A 21,394-nucleotide genomic window follows, 5' to 3' on the forward strand; every position below is an offset into this window, starting at 1 on the left:
TCCAAGACAAGTACAAAGGATTCACAAAGAAAAATGCTACCCATATCCAGATAAAGAATGATGGACTCAGAATGCAAATCAAAGCATAGTTTTTTCACTTACCTTATTCTTTTTCACGTTTTTTTTTCCTTTTGATCTGTTTCTTCTTTCACAACTGTGACTAGTATGGAAATATTTTTACATGATAGCACATGTATAAACTATATCAAGCTGCCTACCATTTTCAGAAAAGAGGAGAGGAGGGAGGAAGGGAGAAAAATTTGGAACTCAAAATCTTGTAAAAATGAATGCTAAAAATTTTCTTAACATGTAATGGGAAAAAAATAAAATACTATTTATAAATTAATTAATTAATTAAATACTGGCCTAGTTGGGGTAATTATTTTTTCTTGTTCTATGTTAGAATATGACCAAGAGTGAGGGAACAGTCCTGCAATTTGAGAGCCAAATTCAGTGGAAGGGTGATTTTATTGAGTGTACGTGGAAGAAGGAGAGAGTACATTAATACATGGTAGATATGCAGCTAGGACTGTATGGACTGTATGTGAAAAATAGAGAGATGACTAGGGTGCTGGTTCATTGTCTATGCAGCAGCACACAAGGGGGAGAATACTATGTTAAAAAGCTTTAAGACCACATGAGTCTGCCTCATACACTTATTTGGAACAGATTTCCTAGGAGCACAGGGTGACCTAGGGACATGGAGTATATATGACAAGATAATGACATAATGACATAGTACTTCAGTGTGCAAAAAGATGTGGATAAAAGCTGTAAGCATGGCATTTCTAAACCACTTAAAATTTTTGTGAGGAGGATGTAAGTTAGGCTTTTAGTTTAAAGAAACATTCTCAGTTCTAGGAAAACTGAGTCTACTTCCACGGTTGAGAGGGATTTCCTTTGAATAAGTCGAGCCCTGTACTGGGAGTCAAGTGGCCAAGCCCAGTGTTAGGCACGACTTTGTACTCTCAGGCATCACTTCTCTCTAGTGCTCTTCATCTATAAAATGCAACGAAGGGCCCCTTCTGGTCTCTCCATCTGATGGTTCCACAGGAGAAGAGGAATGGGCATTCACTTAAATGTAGCGATCAAGGCTGCTACATTTAAGTTACCCCATCTTCTAAGTACTTTGTGACTGAGAAGCCTCTCCAAATTGCAGCTCATAAGTCACCCAACCCCTGCAATGTGTTGACTTTTGGGGAGATGTTTTTGTTTGTTTTTTATACATTTCATTAATTCTCTCTGTATATCACAGTCCCTTCCCATCCCATCTCCTCCATATTGAACCCTTCCTTGGACAATGAAAAAGAATTAAACAAGATGATCTGACACAGAAACGACATCTGTCCAGATACATCATATCCTGTCATATTCATCTCTCATCTCTTTGTTTTGAGGGCAGGAGAGTCTCTTCTCCTGAGGACTTGCATTGGTTTTTCCATTGCTCAAAGTTCAACTTCCTTTTACACTGTCATAGACATTGTGTATTTTGTTCTCTTAGGTTTTGTTTATTGGCTCTGCATCACTTAATACAAATCTTAACATGTTCTTCTGAATTTGTCACGTTTGTAATTTCTCATTGCATAATAATATTCCATTAATTATTGTACTATGAAAGCTTTTAGCCACTCTCCAATTGACAGGCATCCACTTTGTTTCTACTTCTTTGATGCCAAAAAATATTGCTACTGTGAAAGTTTTTATATATATTAGATCTGTGTTTCTATCTGTAACTTACTTGGGTTATATATCCAAAAGTGAGTCATAGGGAATGTGCAATTTAGTCATTTTTCTTGCATAATTCCAAATTGAAATATGGAACAGCAAGATCACTTTATAGCTCCACATACCAATGTGTCTGTCTCTCCCCAACCCCCCAAAACTGATGGTTGCTATCTTTTGCCAACTTTGCCAATTTGTGTTTTATTGTTGTTGTTCAGTCATTTTCAGTCATATCTGACTCTTCATGACCCCATGTGGCATTTTCTTGGCAAAGATACTGGAGAGGCTTGCCATTTCCTTCTCCAGCTCATTTGACAGATGAGGAAACTAGGCAAATAGAGCTAAATAATTTGCCCAGGGTCACGCAGCTAGTAAAGTGGCTGAGGCCAGATCTGAACCCAGGAAGATGAGTCTTTCTGACTCCAGTCCAGGGCATTCTATCCACTGTGCCACCTAGCTGCCCCTGGCATAAAGTAAAACTTAGGAGTTGTTTTAATTTGCATCTCTCTTGCTATTAGTGATTTGGAGTACTGTTTTTTTTCCATGGTTATTTATACTTTATAATTCTCCTGAAAATTTTATTTATATCCTTTTACTACTTATCTATTAGACAACATGGGGCAGCTAGGTGGCACAGTGAATAAGGTACCTAGCCCAGAGTCAGGAGGATTCAACTTCCTGAATTTAAATCTAGCCTCAGACATTAGCTATGTGACCCTGAGCGAGTCATCTGACCCTGTTTGCCTCAGTTTCTTTATCTGTAAAATAATCTGGAGAAGGAAATGGCAAACCACTTTAATATTTTTGCTAAGAAAAGCCCAAATGGGGTCATGGAGAATCAGACATGACTGAAAACCACTGAACAATAATTGGAGAACATCTCTTGATGTTATGATATTTGTATCAGTTCCCTGTATATTTTGGATATTAGAGTTTTATCTGTGCCATTTGATACAAATATCTTTCCCACTCTATCATTTGTCTTCTAATTGTCTCCATTGATTTTATTTGTGCAAAAGCTTTCAATTTTTGTAGTAATAATTTGTCTCTATCAGTGGTTCTTAAACTTTTTTGCTCTCGGGACCACTCTACATTCTTAAAAATTATTGAAGACCTTCCTAAAGAGCTTTTGTTTATGTAGGTCATATCTAATGAAGATACTGTATTGGAAATTAAAATATCTTAGTATTATGAAAATCATTTTGCCCTCACAGACCCCCTGAAAGAGTCTTAGGTACTCATCAGCATCCCAGACCACACTGAGAATAGCTGGTCTATATCATCTTTCATGTTCTCCCCTATCCCTTGCTTGGCTGAAGGATTTCCTTTCACGTGTCAGTCAGAGGATTCACACAATTCAAAGCAAGGCATTTAAAAAAATAGCATAGTCACAAAATAACAACAGAATATTTCCCTATAAACATTGAGCTTACTCTCCCACAAACACATATGCCCTCTGCAGAAAAAATTCATACTTATTGGCTTCCCATGGGGTGTGCACATTCAGGAAAACATGTGGGGCTAGGCCATTACAGTGGCAGGACAACTCAAGCTGCTGAGGCTACAGAGCTGCTGGCATCCTCTGGTGATGTCATGGCACTGTTCTTTGCTGTGTCCACTCCCAGCCAGATGTCGTATCTCTTCATAAGCACAAGTTTGCTGGAGCAAGCAAACAGAAGAGGTAGCCACCAATGAAGAAACACTAAAGTCAACTGCTACCAAGGTTTGATTCTCCATGTTCACCTCCTTCATGAGCCACTCTCCCTACACCTTGACTTTTTGAAGTCCTGTAGAAGCCCAACTAAAGTGAATATGTTGGTTGTGATAAATTGGACTGACCTGTACAACAACAGACTTTCCCTTTTTTTCCAATTACCAGGTCCTCTGATGATCAGTGCAGGTTTCCTGTCATCCCTCTTCACTCCATTCCACCCCCTGCAGTGCTATGTATGCCATTCCCAGCTCAGAGCTGACCATAATTGTGTCCGAGAAGTAAATCTGTCTCCCCAGCCCCTCTTTCCCACAGCCCCCAGCTGTGAGACAGACGCTGCAGCTGGCTTGGGGGCGTCATTGGTCACACACTAACCACTGCATAGGAATTTGGGACTTTGTCCAATAGCCTTTCAATGGCCCCCAAAATGCTGTTTTGTTAAAGAACAGCCTGCTCTAGTGCAGCATTTTCCTAACTACTCTAGCCACAGAACACTCTGGGTCATGACAGTTACAGAAGGAATGCCTAAATCCTGATCCCAGAAATTAAGTTTATTTTCATGTTGGAAAACTGCCATATAGAATAAGTATTATTATTAATACCTAAAATTTCTGGCACTTTAAGGTTTTCAAGGCAATTTATACATATTATTTCATTTATTCCTCACAACCACCCTGGGAATAAGTACTAGTATTATCCCCATTTCACAAATGAGTAGAATGAGGCTGAGAGAAGTTAAGTTATTTATCCAGGGTCATACAGCTACTAAATTTCTGGAGCAGAATTTTAATTCAAGTTTTACATACTTAAAACTTCACAAATAATATTTTTGGAAGAAAATATAAGTGGAATCTTAATCACCTGATGGGACCTCAATTTATATTGCAGAGAACACTTTGGTTCTAGGAAACTCATTTTGGGAAACACAGCTTTAAGGGATTAAGCAGAAGCCCATGTTCAAATCCTGGCCTATCCACTCCCTGTGTGATGATAGTCAAGTCTCAGTGGCCTTATCTTTAAAATAGAAAGAATAATATATATTTTACATATCTGAGTGCTGTTAGGAAGAAATTGAGCCTTGGGGTCATTGTATTCCCTTTTTGGATAATTAATATAGTAACTACTTTTCTGGGGTTTGTGGACTATGAAGTGCTAAGTAAATGTGAATTGATATCACATGATCAGCTTTTCTTGGAAGTAGGGAGGAGGGGGAGGCCTGATCCAGACCAGTGATTTCCTTGCTGTGAGGGAACTCCCATTATGGAAACTCTCTCCACCAAAGCAGGTTATTGATTCCTCTATAATTAATAGGTTTTCTAAAAATTTTTTTTAAATTTTTAACATTCTTTTTTTTTAATTTTGAGTTCCAAATTCTCTCCCTCCCTTCAGGCAGTCCCTCACTCATTGAGAAGCCAAGCAATATGGTACCTATTATAAATGCAAAGTCATGCAAAACATATTTTCATATTAGTCATGTATAACTAATAGTTCTAGAGAGCTGATTGGGACACTGGAAGTTTAAGTGACCTCCAGTGATGTTTTAAAGGCGAGACTTGAACATAGTTCCCCCTGACTTCCAGGCCAGACTTTTATCCACAATGCTTTGCAGCATTCATTGCTAGCATTTGCTAGACAGAGTCAGACTCCCAAAGAAAGCATCTGATATTTCTCCTGACGGACCTAGGGCTATGGAGATATCTGTATTTGGTTTACTTTAGCTAAAGTTTGGAACAAATAACAGGAATTTAAGCCATTGTACATATCAGCTCTGTGGTTCAGCCCCTCAGCATCCTTGGAATCGTCAAGTACATAGGAGGGAAGCCATCCTAGCAGAGGGGTTGACAAATTCAAAAATTGCATACTCTTTTTTAAAAAATTAATACTTTAATTTCAATAACTAATATTTTTCTTTAATAGTATTTTAATTTTTTTCTAATTACATATAATGACAAATTTTAACATTTATTTTAAAATTCTGAGTTCCAAATTTTCTCCCTCTGTCCCCCACCTTCCCCTTTTCTAGGATGATAAGCAATTTGATATAGGTTATATATGTGCAAAATCATGAAAAGCATATTAACATGTTATTCACATTATAAAAGAAGAAACAGACCAAAAGAAAAAAACTACCAAAAAAAAATAAAGTAAAAATAATATGCTTCAATCTGCATTCAGATTCCATCAGTTCTTTCTCTGGAGGTGAATAGCAATTTTCCTCATGAGACCTTTGGAATTGTCTTGGATCATTCTATTGCTAGGAATAGCTGTCACTCATACATAGTTGATTGGTATACAATGTTGCTATTACTGTATACAATGTTCTCCTGGTTCTGCTAACTTCATTGTGCATCAGTCCATGTAAGTCTTTCAACTGCATAATTTTTCAAAAACATGCCTCAAACTAATCCTAGGCCTTCTCCTCTCTGCCTATGAAAGAACCTAGTGACCAAAGCAGGACTTTATAAGCCAGGAAAGAGGGCCACAGCTTCTACTAGATCCTTAGAAAAACAGCCTGTTGGTTGATTTCCTTTTCCACTAAGCCCATTATTTTTCAGGCAAGTGTTTAATTTACCTTTTGGGATTAAGGATCAAAGAAGACAGTTATAATGGTGATAGGGAGAGCATCAGGGAAAATGTTCTTTACATTGAAATGACTGAAAGGAAGTTGATCTCCCAAGATAAGGTGATTCAAGAAAACGCCTAGCTGCTCTAGGAATTAAGCTACTTTGCCCAGGATGAACTATCTGAAAGAAGCAGCAGAGGTGATAACTGAGTCATCGTAAATAGGTCTTTCAAAGATCATAGAAAACAGGTATGGAGATAGGCAAACGTTGTCCCAATTTCCAAAAGAGGGATGAGACCAGAGATTGCAGACTGTGAACCAATGTGTTACACTTCAATTTCTCACAAGATTCTGGGTCATTTTTTTTAATTAAAGTCTAGAAAAGGAAGCAATGATCACAAGTCAGCATGGATTCATCAAGAACTGCTGCAATGGGATTAACCTTATTTCCTTTTCTGACTAAGTTACTAAACTGGTAGATCAAGGGAATGCTGAGGATATCACTTACTTTCAGCAAAACATTTTATAAACGCTTCTGCTATTCTAATGAAAAAGATGGAGAAATGTGGAATAAATGTTAATATAAGTAGGTGGATTTGGAGATAATAACAATAGATAGCATTTATGTAGCATCTACTATGTACCACTTTACAGATATCTTCTCATTTTGATCTAAATGACTGAATGACTGAAACAATAACAACTTGGAAAGAGGTATTCGGTGGATTATCCAAGGGATTTATGCTTCACCCTATGCTGTTTAACATTTTTATCAAAGACTTGCATCAAGGGGCAGCTAGGTGGTGCAGTGGATAGAGTACCAGCCCTGGAATCAGGAGGACCTGAGTTCAAATCCAGTCTCACACCAGAGACTTGACATTTACTAGCTGGGTGACCCTGGGCAAGTCACTTAACTCCAAATGCCTCGCCAAAAAAAGACTTGCATCAAGACATAGGTGGCATGCTTATCAAATTTACCAATGACACAAAGCTAGGAGGGATGATATAAACATTATATTTGATGACAGAGTCAGGATTCAAAAAGATCTGGACAGGCTAGAACTTTGAGCCAAATATAAAAAGATGAAATTTAATATCATCAATGTAAAGTCTTACATTCTGGTTCAAATCACCTTATCAAGTCCAAAAATAGGGGAAGCATGGCTAGACAACAGCTAGCTATGAAAAAGATCCATGGGTTTAGCATCTGCAAGCTCCATGTGAATCAACAATGGGATATAGCCACCAAGCAAGCTAATGCAAGCTTGGGCTGAATTGAAAGGTATAGAGTCTAGGACTAAGGCAGTTAGACATCATTGCTCTCAGGGCTAATGAAACCTTGTCTTAAATATAGGTTGGATTTGATGGCCTCTGCAGAATTCTGTGAGCAGTTAGGTAGCAAAGTGGACAGAGTATCAGGAAGACTCATCTTCCTGAGTTCAAACCCAGCCTCAGATAGTTACTAGCTGTGTGACCCTGAGCAAGTCACTTAACCCTGTTTACCTCAATCCCCTCATCTGTAAAATGAGCTGGAGAAGGAAATGGCAAATCACTCCAGTATCTTTGCCAAGAAAGAGTCAGACATAACTGACATGTCTGAATAACAACAACTGAAGCAGAATTCTGAGATGGAGAGGTGAGGAGAGAAAAGAGGAGAATGGTACCTTTTAATTTTCCAAAGCTTGTTTGCGTATTTTTGATGCCTTCTAAACTAGCCTGGTAGGAGACTAAAAGCCACAGGATGATAGATCTAGGGCTCCAAAGGACTTTGAGACCATCAAGTCCAACTCCTTCATTTTATACCTGAGAAAACTGAAATCCAGAAAGGTTCAATACCCTGCCCAGTGTTACACAGGTATTAAGCAGCAGAGCAGGGGTTCAAAACCTGATCCAAATCTAGCATTTTTTCTTTTTCAAAAGTCCTGTATCAAAGGTCCAGTATCAAAAGTCCTGAGTTTTAGTCCCAATTCAGGCTCAGGCTCCCACTTACTAACCTATGTGACACTGAGTAACTAGACGTCTCTGAGATCAAGTGTCTTCACTGGGGGGAGGGACTCTAAATACCAACCCTTTCTGATTGTAGAGGTGTTCTAGGCATTAAAACTGTAATGGGAATTTTTTATTTTTGCCTTTTATTATTTGGGACTCAGGGCTACTCCCCCTGCAAATTTTGATAAACTAAAAGTCTGTCTTCTGTTAATATTAACCTAAAATGACCAAAATCTGACTCATGAAATAAGGGATGACTGTTACATTCCTCAGACAGAAGTAAAAGGGGAACCAAAGTGATTTTAGTTATTTGTTAGCTCCCCTACATAACTGCTGAAGGAAGGATTTCCCTGATGCTAAGACTTCTTGGTTATCTCTGTGACACATAAATCTTCCTCCTCAATTAGCCTATTTGTAAACCCTCTAAATGCAGTTTAATCTATAACATGACTTAGTTTACCTTATAGAGTTTATTTTATAAAGTATGTTTCCTTAGGGGATGTATGAGGTTATGACTCTTTAAATTTGTTCAACTTTTGCAACATTGAAGGAAGTATTGTAATTATGGATCTCTCTTTAATTTTTATGACCTAAGAGAAATGTACAAGGTTTCAATATGTAAAACAATTATTTCTGTCACTTTAACACAATTTTGCCCCTAAGAAGCATTGTTAGAACCTTAAGGATGGTTCAGATTTTCTCTAAGTCCTGAACCTATGCTTGAGCATGATAATAAAACCTAGGTTTTTACCTACATTATGGCAAATATATTTTGGCAGCAGTTACCCACCTTAGGAACCCAGAGAGGAGATATTTCTCCAACAATAAATTGATAGAATGTTAGAGTTTAGAAGGGACTTTAGAGATGAGAAGATTTTGAGCTCAGAGGGATATTAGAAATCATCATCCTCCACCCCCACCCCCGTTTAGCAAATAAGGAACCAGAAGCCCAGAGAGGTTTTACTGAACTTAGTAAAGATTTATCAAATACCTATCATTATTATCATCAAATATTGTGTACAAGACTCATCATTAGACTCTGTGGATACAAAAATAATCTATGACTCCAGCAATGTACTTTCCTAAAGGAGAGAAGCATTGCACATAGATGTATACAAAGTAAATAAAAAGTAATTTGGAGGTGTTGGAGAATGCTAACAACTGGGTTGAGGATGGGAAAGGCCTCCAGCTGAGGTAGGACTTAATCGGAACCTTGAAGGGAGCTAGTGAAATTTAAAAAAAAAACAACTTTTAAATATTAAAAACTGGAGAGGTGGAAGGAGAACTTTTCAAGCCTAGGGACCAGGCTGTTCAAAGGCAAAGAGATGCAATGGAAATACCAAAAAGGCCAGGTTTTGACTGGAATATATTGTAAAGGGGAATTATGGGTTAAGTGACCTACCCAGAGTATCACAGGTAACTAGAAAAGAGGAATTTGAGCCAGGTATTTTGACTCCAAATCCAATGCTCTTTCCATAATCTGGCCCAGCCCTTTCACTTTACAGATTAGGAAAATGAGACTGGAAGGAAAGGCGAAATGATTTGCCCAAGAATATTCGGCAAATTAGCTGCAGAACTGCTACTAGATTTCCCAGGCCTCCTGACTGCTTCTAGAGGTCAGGGGACGCTGCACATCAAAGCTACCCAAACGTCAGGGGTTGCTGCTCTGATTATTTTCATATATAAATAAACACACACACGTACATATATGCATATATATGTATATCTGTGTGTTATATGTATATGTGTATATATACATATTATACACACGCACACGCATAATTGTGGCTTTCATGTTGTCTCTAACATTCGATTGGGAGCTGCCCAGGGCAGGGACTTTTTCTTTAATTTGTGCCCCCAGTGCTTAGCACAGTACCTGGCATGTAGTAGACGTTTAATAAATGCTTACTGAGTGACTGACCTTTGCTTCTACTCACTCCATTTCTCTATCATGAGTGACCACTTGGAGCAAAGAGGCTGCTCAACAATGTAGTTTATCGAAGTTAAATAGATCACAAAATGTTCTTTACGATGGATTCACTGCCCAGTACCAGGAGCCCAGCAACAGGGCTCAGCACGTAGCTGGGAGAAGGGCAGAGGTTTTCCAAGGTTTATGTTGGAAACTTTTGGAGGGGATGGGGGAAGAGGCACAGCGTCTATTCCGGTAGTCGCTACAGCAACTCCAAACTGCTAGAAACCGTAGGCTGAAGGAGGGAGGGTGGTGCTTAATTAACCCCCTCCGCTCCGCAAGCAGGAACTCGTGTTGTTTAAGGCAGTCTGCCCGGGCCGCCTGTCTCCCCGCACGCTCCTTCTAGGTTCCAGTGCCCACCCCCACCTTGCCCAAGCTAGGCTCGCACCCCAGCCTCGGGGAGATGCCCAGAGCCCGTCCCTCGGTCCTTTCGGCCCCCCGGATTCCCGAGCCCGGGCAGTGCCTCCTTAAGCAGCGTCTACGAGGCTGAAAGTTGAGGCGGGGGTTTTGTTCTTATAAGGAGGGAAAAAAAGTTTCTCTGACATCCAGGAAATGAGCAACCCCCGAAGCCCATTAAGGCCCTGCTGATGGAGGCCACAAGATCGGAGGCAGCAGCGCCATCGCCGGCCCCTGGGAGCTCATTAGGTGGAGAAACACAGGTCAGCAGTTAAAGCGCTGTCACACCTAAGTTTCCAACTCGCTGAAAAACTTTTTGAAAACCCACCCGCCCTCCTCTGGGTCGGGGGAAAGTAGCGGGACAGCGAGCCAGTTTGGCAGACGTCAGGGTCGACTGCTTGCAGGTAAGTCCTGGGACCGTTGCCTTGTGTTTCTTTTTGTAGCTCTAGATCTGACCACACTTCTCGGAGAAATACTCTTGGTGGGTGCCAGGAGATATAGAATGGGGGGAAGGGAGATTTAAGTTATTTTATAGTTATTCTGTTTTAGTGTTGGAAGGGACCTTAGAGACTGTAGAGTCTGATTCCGTCATTTTACACTCCAAGAAACTGAGGCTCATAGCAAAGAATTGACTTGCTCTTGATCACATAACAAGTTGGTGGCAGAGACAGTACTAGAACCAGAGCTCCTGGCTCTAAGTCTAGGGCTCTAAACTGCCCTCCAGATCTCTTACTGGTTTTTTATTGACTTTAAGGCACCCTATGATAGGATTAAGTAGAGAACGGGGCTGGGTAAACTGGACAACAGATATAGTGGATATACTTGTTTTGTTTCTTCCTCCTTTCTGCCATGCCCAGAAAGGATGCAGTTAAACTATCAAATCTGCTTTCCTTTTCCCAATCTGACTAGGCAAGGATAGAATCCTTCTGTATCTCCTGTTATTGATATATTTTGAGGCAAAACTAAGTTGAAGTGAAAACCCCATCTTCAGCCCCCTTCTCCAGTTCTGTCATTTGATCTGAATGACAGGGTCTAAGGCTAAGCTGGTAAGTGGGCTTATCAGTTTTCAAAGTGTGGTCCAGGGACTCCTGGGAGTCCCCAGACTCTTTCAAAGGATCCAAAAAGTCAAAACTATTTTTATACTGAGATGTTTCAATTTCTAACACAACTATCAGTAGATAAAACCCATATCAACAAAAGCTCTTTGGGGAGTTCTCAATATTTTTTTAAGAGTGCAGAGGGGTCCAAAGACCAAAAAGTTTGAGAACTGATGATCTAGGCCATGTACATTTGTATCAGAGGAAGGAGGAGTCTGAGGTATAGAGGATTAAGTGATTTGTCCAAGATTGCATAGCTGGTTAGTGGAAAAGCCAATCTAGAACCTAGGTCTTCCACTTTCTACCATTTTGTTCTTTTTCCTTCACTTCTTTCTGATAAGGCAAAAGAAGGATTTCCTGGACCCCTGAAATCTCAGTGGGAAAGACAGCTTTCCCTTCTTCAGGTGAAAGTTGCAGTCAGTGCTTTATGTTTGTGGAGGTAGTGAAGCAATGAGGTCTCCACCATGACCGGGTGATGTTCCCACAGCTTCCTCTTTCTGAAGCTGTAATGAGGACCCACATGCTGTGTGCAGATTTTTCCACTGACCAAACCTTCCTCTTCTCCTAGCATCCTTTGCCTTTCTCCACCCTCAGTACACAGAGCTATATACCCTTTTCTTGAATTTCAATTGAATATTCAAGAAAAAGGGGAATCTCTAAAAGAAACAAGGAGGAGTTCCCACAGTGGCATGACCCATCTCTTTCAGATGTAGAAAGCAGAGTGGTGGTTGGTACAGTGGGAAAATCCTTGGCTTAGAGGATCTGAGTTCCAATTCTATCTCTGATGCTCACTATTTATATGACTGGGCAACGTGGCCTCCTTGAGCTGTAATTTCCTCATTTGTAAAATGAGGAGAGGTTGGGCTAGATGGCCTCTGTAATGCCTTCCAGCTTTAGAGCTATGATCCTAAAGAGAAAGCTTTTTCCCCTTTTCTGATTTGGTTTCAGGGTGCCAAACTGCTCTGAGGTGGTCCTGAGGTTAGAGAGTACCTCAAACTCAGTTCTGCATTTAGATCTAAAACTACACCTAATTCTGCTGTTCATCTTCCTCTTTGTGATTTTACTTGGTGTTTTTCCTCCAGCTCACTTCTCAAGCAAATGCAAGTGGGCTCTGACCCTCAAAGGCAGCCCTCTTGCTGCCTTTTTCCTGAGAGAAGGCAGGCTTTGGGGAGGGGAGGGGTGTTCTACCTCCAGGGATTGCTCCATAGACTCCAGCCAGAATGTAGATCACGCGCACCCGCTCAGTAATAACATAATGACCTGGTTAGTTTATATATCTCCTTCCTTCCATCTGTACAACCATGAGTACTTCTTTTATATCTCATTGCTTACTAATTCTCTGTGTGTGTGACTGCTCCAGGCAATGCTAGGCTCATGTTTTCCATGTGCATAGTATGACTGTCATCTTTCTTGAGCCTCTTACTGAGTAGGTAGAAAGGGGATTTTTCTTTTGTGTGTCAGCTTACAATTTGATCAATTTCAGAGGGATAGTCATATCTAGCTTTTAGTTTTTATATGTTAAAAGCTCCAAACTTTTGACTTCTTCCCCATACCCCGAATGCTTTTTTCTTCTCAAAGCATTGTTTTTTGAAATAAAGAACATCTGGGGTATGTGTGTGGTTATTTTTGTTTCGGTACTCACATCAAAGTGTGGGAAAGAAGAGGAAACCTCTGGGCTAAGATAGCTTTCAGTGATCCTGCTGGTTTGGGGGTTTCATATAGGAATATGGTCTTTTGGTTCTAGCTCAAAAATTGAGGGATGGAAAAGGAACTAGGGAGAGAAGGCTCTGAGAGGACATTGTTTTAGCTGGAGGTTGTGGCAAGTACATCTCTCCTGCAGGGTGAATTTAAAGAGAAGGGTTGAACTGGCAGAAAAGCCATCTTAGTTAGATCCATCTGGAGTATTGTACCTACTTCTGGCCACAGCACTTTAGGAGGGTCATTGACAAAATTGTCTGAAAAAGAGAATCACCATGGTGAAGGGACTTGAAACAATGTCACATGAGAAACAGTTGAAAGAACTGGGGATGGTTACTCTGGATAAGAAGACTTGGGAGGTTTGTTGGGTAGGGGAGACATAGTTATTGTCTTCTCATATTGGAAGACTGATTACAGAAGAAGGATTATTTTGTTCCATGTGGCTCTGGGGCTGGAGAATTAGGATCAGTGAGTGGAAATTTAATTTTGAGTCAGTGGAAGAAATAACTTTTTTCTAATAACAAACTGTCTTAATTAGCTACTTGACCATAAATTGGTCACTTCTTTGTGCCTTAGTTTCATCATTTGTCAAACCAATGGAGGAAGGATTGTACTAGATATGCAGTTCTTAACTTGGAGTTCACGGGTAGATTTTAGAGGGTCTCTGAATTTGGATGGGAAAAAAAATCACACCTTTATTTTCCACTGACTTCTAACTAAAAGTAAGCATTTCCTTCAGTTAAGAATATAGGCAACACAAACATTATTTAGAGAAGGTGTCATAGGCTTCCCCATACTGCCAAAGGGATCCATGACAAAAAAGGTTAAGAACCACCCTACAAGATACTCAATGGAACCTTCTAGGAAAAAGTTATATTCCTTTGTCCAACAGTGAAACAGGTTGTCTAGGGGAAATAATCTAGGGGAGACTGGGTGATCTGTCAGACAGATATATTGCAGAAGGGAATTCTACATTAGGCAAGAGTTTAGACAAGGTAACTAGATCCCTTCCAACAGTAAGATTCTGTGATTCTAATTTCGTGTCTGGTTCTCACCCCCACTCCCCCTCCATGGGAAAAGTGTGGTAGTATTGCTTGGGATTCTACAAAGAGAGTTTGTGGAGTCAAGGAAGGATGGTGGGGAGGGTTGAGGTAGAAATGCCTGACCATTGGTACTTCCTCAAATTGGGCTCATTTTCTCCCTGAATCCAACACTGCCTTATGGAAGGCCTCTCAGGTTTTCTGAGGAAGGGTGGTCTAGCCAGCATACCAAGCAGCTCACTGACTTCTCGCAGGCAGGGCTGCTGAAAAGTTGATCTTGGCTAGGAAAACAGGAAAGAAAGGCAAAAGGAAAGATAGTTTCCTTTAATAATAAAAGAAGAGAGCCCAGTTAGTGAAAGTTAGCTGGTCTAACATCAGAAGTGAGAGCAAGTCCCAGAGAAGCAAAGAGCCCTTGGTGATAGAGAGCCCCTGACAAATACCCAGTGACTCCCTTTCCTAATTACTGGGTGGCAAGAGGTAGCAAATCCAGTTTGGGGACTGAAATGGGTCAAGGTAATGACTAAGCACTACCCGGGTGTGTCTAAAAGAAATGTGCTGCTTTCTGCAGGGTGCCTGGCCCGCAGCTGCCAGTGGGGAAAGGGTGGAGGGAAGAAGGGAGCTGGCCAAGAATCCTTTAAACTACCCTTTCTCCCAAAGTGGAAGGGGAATGATGGTGAAGAGCTGAAGACATAAAGTCCAGAACGGCCCTTGAAGGGGACAAATAAGTGAGCAGGTCTAGCTAAAACTGGGACATCTAATAACATCTAATGATGAGCTCCTCTCTGTGACAGAGGCAGCCCTGTAGTTGATAGGGTATTGGACTCGGCTTTTAAAAGACCTTTTAGATCCTGCTTTACTTACTAGGTGTGTGACCTGGGCAAGTCCCTTAATCTCTCTGTGAAATGAGGATGTATCCACTTCATAGAGTTGTTCCGAGCATCAGATGAGATTATGTGTCTAGTACTTTGTCATCCTTAAAATGTTATGTAGAATATTCGATGTTATCAAAACTATTATCTGCCTTTAGGTAAAGTAAGGGATCACCTATTTAGGAAAAGAGGAATGGCTTACCTGCTTTGCAGAAACCTAAAATCATTCTGACAAGGGACATGGCTTTTTATTCCAATGTGAGAGAGAAGCTTTGGGAGTGGCAGCTGTGGTGTGCTTTTCAACACACAGGGTTTGGAATCAACAGACTGTTTTTGTGTGGCCTAGGAAAAGTCATTTAATCTCCAAAATCTTATAAAAGTGAATGTTGAAAACTATCTTTACATGTAATTAGAAAAAAAAATAAAGTACTATTAAATGGGGGAAAAAAATTTTTAAATTAAAGTTTAAAAAAAGGTCAATTAATCTCTCTGGGCCTTATTTTCCTAAACTTTAAAATGAGGCAGTTGGGCTATATGACCTCTGATATCTGCGCCACCGCCAACCCCCTCGTCAGCTCTTTGTCCTATGAATGCACATCCTCCTAGGAAAGAAAGAATATAGTGATTTTATTTCAATTATATTCAGGTATAAGGCACTTATACCAAATCCTTCAAGAAGAGCAAGTCTGGAGAAATCAGGAGGGCACTGAGAGCTTGAAACTGTGAGGAGTGTGCACAGGAGGTTCATAGGATATAGAGGGTGCTGATTTTACCATAAGTTCACGGCCATCCTTGGTCCTAGGTGCCATGTGCTATATACCTTGGAATAGAAATCTAGCACATACAGGCCCACAACCATTCTATGTGTTGCTGTCTTGCAACCATTAGCCACCAATCAGAGTCAAGAGTGTAAATTCTGACTCCAAGGTGATGATATGGTTAGGAGCTTCACCCCTCCACTTCTGCCCTTGGTGAACCAGTTTGCTTAGTGATGAATTTTCTAGCCCAAAGGGGTCCCCTGCTTTTGTCACACAACCAAGTTATAGGGGCTGCTTTAATGGAATATACCATGTGCATGCACGCACATAGTGCTTTGCACTTGGTAAATGTGCTAGTTGGCGCAGTGGAAAGAACACTGGGCCCGGAGTCAGGAAGACTCATCTTCCTGAGTCCAAACCTGGCCTCAGACACTTCCTAGCTGTGTGACCCTGGGCAAGTCACTTTACCCTGTTTGCCTCAGTTTCCTCATCTATAAAATGAACTGGAGAAGGAAATGGCAAACCACTCCAGTATCTTTTCCAAGAAAACCCCAAATGGTGTCAGGAAGAATCAGATAAGACTGAAAAACAACCAAACAACAACTAATGTTGACTCAGTGTCAACACATGATGAGAATGTCTGCCTATAGGCAGCATTTGCAGGCACATTGTGGGCCTGGGTACCATTATGCTGATCTGTGGTGCCTGTCACAAAGTGATCTTCTCTCTTTAGTTATCTTCCTCTCCCTCTCTACCTCCTTCTTGTTCTTTTTAAGTTTTCTTAGCTCTAGTTAGGCCTAACAGGTGACTAGGTGCTAGCTAGAGGGCAGGGCTTGGAGTCAGGAAGACCTGAGTTCAAATCCAGCCTCCGATGCTTACTAGGCACATGATCCTTAAGCTCCATGTGCTTCAATTTCCTCATGTAAAATGGGAATAATAATAGGGCCTACCTTACAGGCTTGTTTTAAGGAACAAATGAGGTCATATTTGTGAAATGCTTACTTAATAAATGCTCGTTCCTCTCTTCCCCACCAACAAACATTTTAGTTATCTCTAGGGTTCAAATGTAGTGTTCCTTTCTGGTGTCAATTCCCTTCTAAGTATGTAAAGGCCTAATAGTGCAGCTACATGGAGTCTCCATTCTGCCAGTGAGATTTACATAGTCTCAACGTGGTTTGTCTTGAGGTCAGGGGGGGCTTAAACACTAATGGCCAAGGTTCAGGTACCATAGTTCTCCCAAAGAACCAGATAACTGGGGAACCAGATAGCAGCAAAGCAGAGTGAAGAGGTTCACAGCTGTGGCAGTAACCAGAAGGCTGCAAGATGGCGTGTCCAGATCTGGGGGCCAGAGTTAGTACAGATGAGCTGGGGTCCTTGTTCTTTTTGTGTGTGCTAGACCTCTTTTGGAAAGTCAGTCTTCAGAATAGTGTTTTTAAATGAATGCATTAAATACTTAAGATTACAGTAGAAATCAGTTAATATTAGATAAAACATTTGTTCCCTATTTATCATATTGAAATAGTTTATCAAAATATTTTTTTAAAAGTTTACAAACCTCCAGTCTTGGCCTGGTGTTTTCTATGAGGCCTACAATCACACTGGTTAGGAGAGAGTTACATCTATAGTTGCCTTATGAGTTACCAAAAGATTTCCATGACCTTTTTTAGGGAGACTAGAGCTGCTTAAGACTCCTTGCTGATCATTACCCGGACCTTCTCTGGATGGCTAAGGGAGCCCAGAGGGATTCTCTGTGTCCCTGGATCCTAGGGTCTGACCCCCTCCTTACTGCCATCATCCTCTGAAGTTTGGGCAAAGGGCCCTCGTGACAGGGGTTCTAAGAGTCCCAGAATGGTGGAGAGGGTACTATTTCACCTGGATTTGTTCAGCAGTGAGCACAATGCTGTCAGTCATAAAGTTTCTGTTTCTTTTAGGCTTGAAAGACCCATAGGAGGAGTTAAGTTTTTGGAAAGAACTAGAACAGACATGCAAATTGGAAAGGAATGGCAGGATACTTTTCTCTTGGGGGGGGATCAGAGAGGTTATTTGGAACTAGAGAGGTTGATCAGATCATTAAGTCCCTTCTGATGGACTGTAAAACATCTCCAAATGGATTCAGGCGGCGACAACGTCCCACTTTGCCATGCAGTCCTTCCTCCATCTGCTGCCATCCTGATCTATGACATCACCAGAATGGTAACAGCTTACGTGTGTCATCACTGTTGCCAGGGGCAATACCACTACAGTGGGATCAGATGCTCAGGAGACAACCACCAAGGAGTCGACTGGCATGAAAACACATCCCAAAGTGAGGATATTCAAAGACCTTACCTTCCTAGGGGTTCTTTGGGGATTTCATCAGGGAGTATGGTTGGTACAGATTTACCAGCTTGTGTTCGGTTGGTAGCTCAGGCCTGAGCTACTTGGATGGAATGGGGGAATGAAGGAGTAGGGTTTGACAGATATAGCATCCACAGGTCATCAAGCCCTATACCTTTCTTGGTCTCTCAGGCCTTTCTGTGTCTAAGGACAAGGCAGAGAGGCAAGGTGAAGCTTTAGAAGTCCTCAGGGCTTCCTGGCCTCAGCTGGGAGCTGTCTTTGCTGCTGCCACGGCTATAGAGTTTTTTAAAGATGTGGCTTGTGGGTGTGGATTGAACATGGGGGTTTTCTGTTAGTCCTGGTCACGCATCTCTACCCCTTACCTTTGTCCTCCTACCCCTCCTTACTCTGCAGTATAGTGGTAAGAATATTGTACCAGAGATTAGGAGATCCAGATTCTCATTATGGCTCTGCAACTACTTGTGTTACCTTGAACCAGATACTTCCCCTTTCTCAGCCTCTGCATCTGTAAAATGGGGGAAGGGGTGGGGTGGGGGTGCTGGACAAGAGAAATTCTAAAGTTCCTTCTGCCTCCAATAGTGTGTGACTCTAAATTCTAACTCTGCCCCAAAGGGTAAGCAGACTGAAAATTATACATGGAGACGCAAAGGATTTGAATAAACTCATGTATTTAGCTATAGCTCTCCCTTATCTGGGAGGGTCCCTAAGAGAGGAAGGTTTAGGAAGATTCCCTTGAGAGTCAGTGTGGCATAATAGGGAAAATGTAGGACTTGAAAACAGATGAGTTCAAAGCCCATTCCTGCCACTGAATAACTGTGCTATGTGCCTCAGTTTCCTTACCTGTTAAATGATAGTGCTGGACTAGATGACCCTCTGAAGTCCCACCCAATTCTATTTCTGTGATCCTGTAATCTTTTCAGGTTGACACTGGGGACAATAGCTTTGACCTCCCTTCCACTTAGGAAATTCTGGAATTGGATGGAACACTTGTAATAATTCTGATGTTCTTCACTTAGTTGGGAGGTAGCTTTGTCTGTGTTGTGATGGGTCACATCTGCTGTGTCCCCTTCATTGCTTCTGTTGTATAGAAATCTAAAAAGAGGACAGAACCAAAGAACCAACCAGAATATTGCAGAGTAGAGCAGAAGATGTACTTCCTGTCTAGAAAAGTGATGAGAAACTAAAATAGATTAGAGAAGGAAGGCGTGGGCAGTCTTCTCTCTCCCCGATGATGCTTGAGTCTGGGGTGTTAGGCTTGGGGTCAGGAGGCCCTGGTTTAAATCCTGCCTCAGACATTTGCTGGGCAAGTCCCATAACGTCTTCATCTGTAAAATGCAGACAATAATAGAGCTTACTTTGAAGTTGTTGTGAGGGTCAAATGAGATAATATAGATGAAGTACTTTGTAAATGACAGATCTTAAAGAGATGTAGATGTTAGCTATTAATATTATCACTTTTATGAAATAGGGGAGGTGCAGGCCTGCTTTGAGGCAGAGGTTTGAGTTAAATGATTATCTAGTGCTTCTACTTTGGCTTAACTTTAGGTTTTATGAAAAATTATGGAAAAAAAAAACTAAGCAACTGGGTAGTACAGATAGAGTGCTGGGCCTGGAGTCAGGAAGACTCATCTTCTTGTGTTCAAATTGGACCTCGGACATTTATGAAGGGTGTGACCCTGAGGAAGTCACTCAACCAAACCATGTTTGCTCACTTTCCTCATCTGTAAAATGAGCTGGAGAAGGAAATGGCAAATCACTCCAGTATCTTTGCTAAGAAAACCCTAAATGGGGCCATGAAAAGTCAGACATGACTGAATAGCAATAATTATGAAAATTTCCCTGAATACAGTTGCCTGAATTATATATAAACATGGATGTGGGTAAAGATGGAAGTCAGGCTTATATGCCATAAAGAACAGTGAGCTAATTCATGAATGATGCTTCTATTTACAAGTCTTTTCTCAAAGCTAATTAAGGAAGTGGCATTTCTGCTTTGATTATGACCCTTTGCATGGAAAGGGTATTTACAGATGGTATCTTAATCCTTTGTGTGGAAAGATAAAGCAATTTTGAGACAAAGATGAGAGAGAAGCTAATTATATCCCTATTTCTATGCCTCTAAGTTTGTTCCCACTCTTTTGGGTGATTCATTGTGTAATGTTAAGGTCTCAATTTCCCCATCTTTTGAATGGGGTAGATAACAGTCACCACCAGATAATATTCAGAGAGTACTTTGAGATCCTCTAATGAAAGTCACTAGATAAATACAAAGGACATAATTATTGAAACATCTAAGCCACAGATGAATAATATAGAGTGACTGGAATGTGTGGCCTGGAAAAAGGGTCTAGAGTTTCTCTCAAATTTGGCTTTGAAGCTGGCTTGGGCTATGTTGATTTCCCTCCCTTTGCTTTTGCCTTTCTCTGTAGCTGTCTGCTAGGGAGCCCCAGCACCTTCTGAATTCTCTATTCTAAACCAACTTCAGATGGGGAGGGAGGCAGGAAGGGAAAGGATGGGGCGGGGGCGGGGGAGAAGAGGAGGAGGGAGGAAGCTATCTTGTAGTTTGGGACCCATCCAGAGGCTGAGAGCAAATGTGCTTCTAACTGGCTGTCCTCTTGGGAATGTGTTTCATTAGCCTTCTCTCCAGGGAGGGGAGAAAAGGAGCTGGAAGCCCTCAGCCTCGGGTTTATGAAAGTGGCCTTTGTTCTCCCACTTCTTTGTTCCACAGTCACTGAGAATACAAGGTTTCAGCAGACTCCAATTAAATGGAAAACGTGTGACAGGAGTCACCCAGCATTGTCCATTTGTGAGCCCTGCAATATGTCTTGTATCTCCATATACCTTTTGCCCTTAGACACACACACACACACACACACACACACACACACACACACACACACACACACACACACACACACACACACACACACACACTACAACGTCCCAAATAATCTTCATCCTTTTTCCCTAATTGCTTTTGGTAGACAAACAGGAATGGAAGGGCCTTTTTTGCAGAGTCCTTAGCGAGTCCAGAATCCTCTGGCTGGAGTATAACCTAGTCCACCTCCCTGCCTCCCAGAATCTCTCACAGTCTCACACTCATTTAATTCACATAGCTCTTATTTACTTTTTCAACTTTGGTATCATGCTAATCTGTCACTACAAGCAGTTCCTCGCACTGCAGTGGGGTATAGTGGGAAGAACATTAGACTTGCTATTTGAATTCTGGCTTCAGACACTTACTG

General features: G+C 41.2%; 1 protein-coding gene across 8 annotated transcripts in view; it reads left to right on the forward strand.

The window, feature by feature from the left end:
• Positions 1-10,249: 10,249 nt before the first annotated feature.
• Positions 10,250-21,394, forward strand: part of ITPRIP (inositol 1,4,5-trisphosphate receptor interacting protein) — a 35,935-nt gene continuing 24,790 nt past the window's right edge. For 6 of the 8 annotated variants that reach the window (XM_078151071.1, XM_020987973.2, XM_020987969.2 and 3 more), the window contains exon 1: positions 10,250-10,754. Coding sequence is in view for 1 of the 8 variants with exons in the window: in XM_020987971.2 (XP_020843630.1) it covers positions 18,100-18,117 (18 nt within the window). In the remaining 7 variants the exon portion in view is untranslated. Of the gene's footprint in view, positions 10,755-18,036; positions 18,118-21,394 lie in introns of those variants that run through there. The other 2 variants (XM_078151072.1, XM_020987971.2) reach the window with 2 other exon arrangements.

Source organism: Phascolarctos cinereus, unplaced genomic scaffold (assembly GCF_003287225.1).
Source record: "Phascolarctos cinereus isolate Bilbo 61053 unplaced genomic scaffold, phaCin_HiC Scaffold_3;HRSCAF=262, whole genome shotgun sequence".
Taxonomy (NCBI): Eukaryota; Metazoa; Chordata; class Mammalia; order Diprotodontia; family Phascolarctidae; genus Phascolarctos; species Phascolarctos cinereus.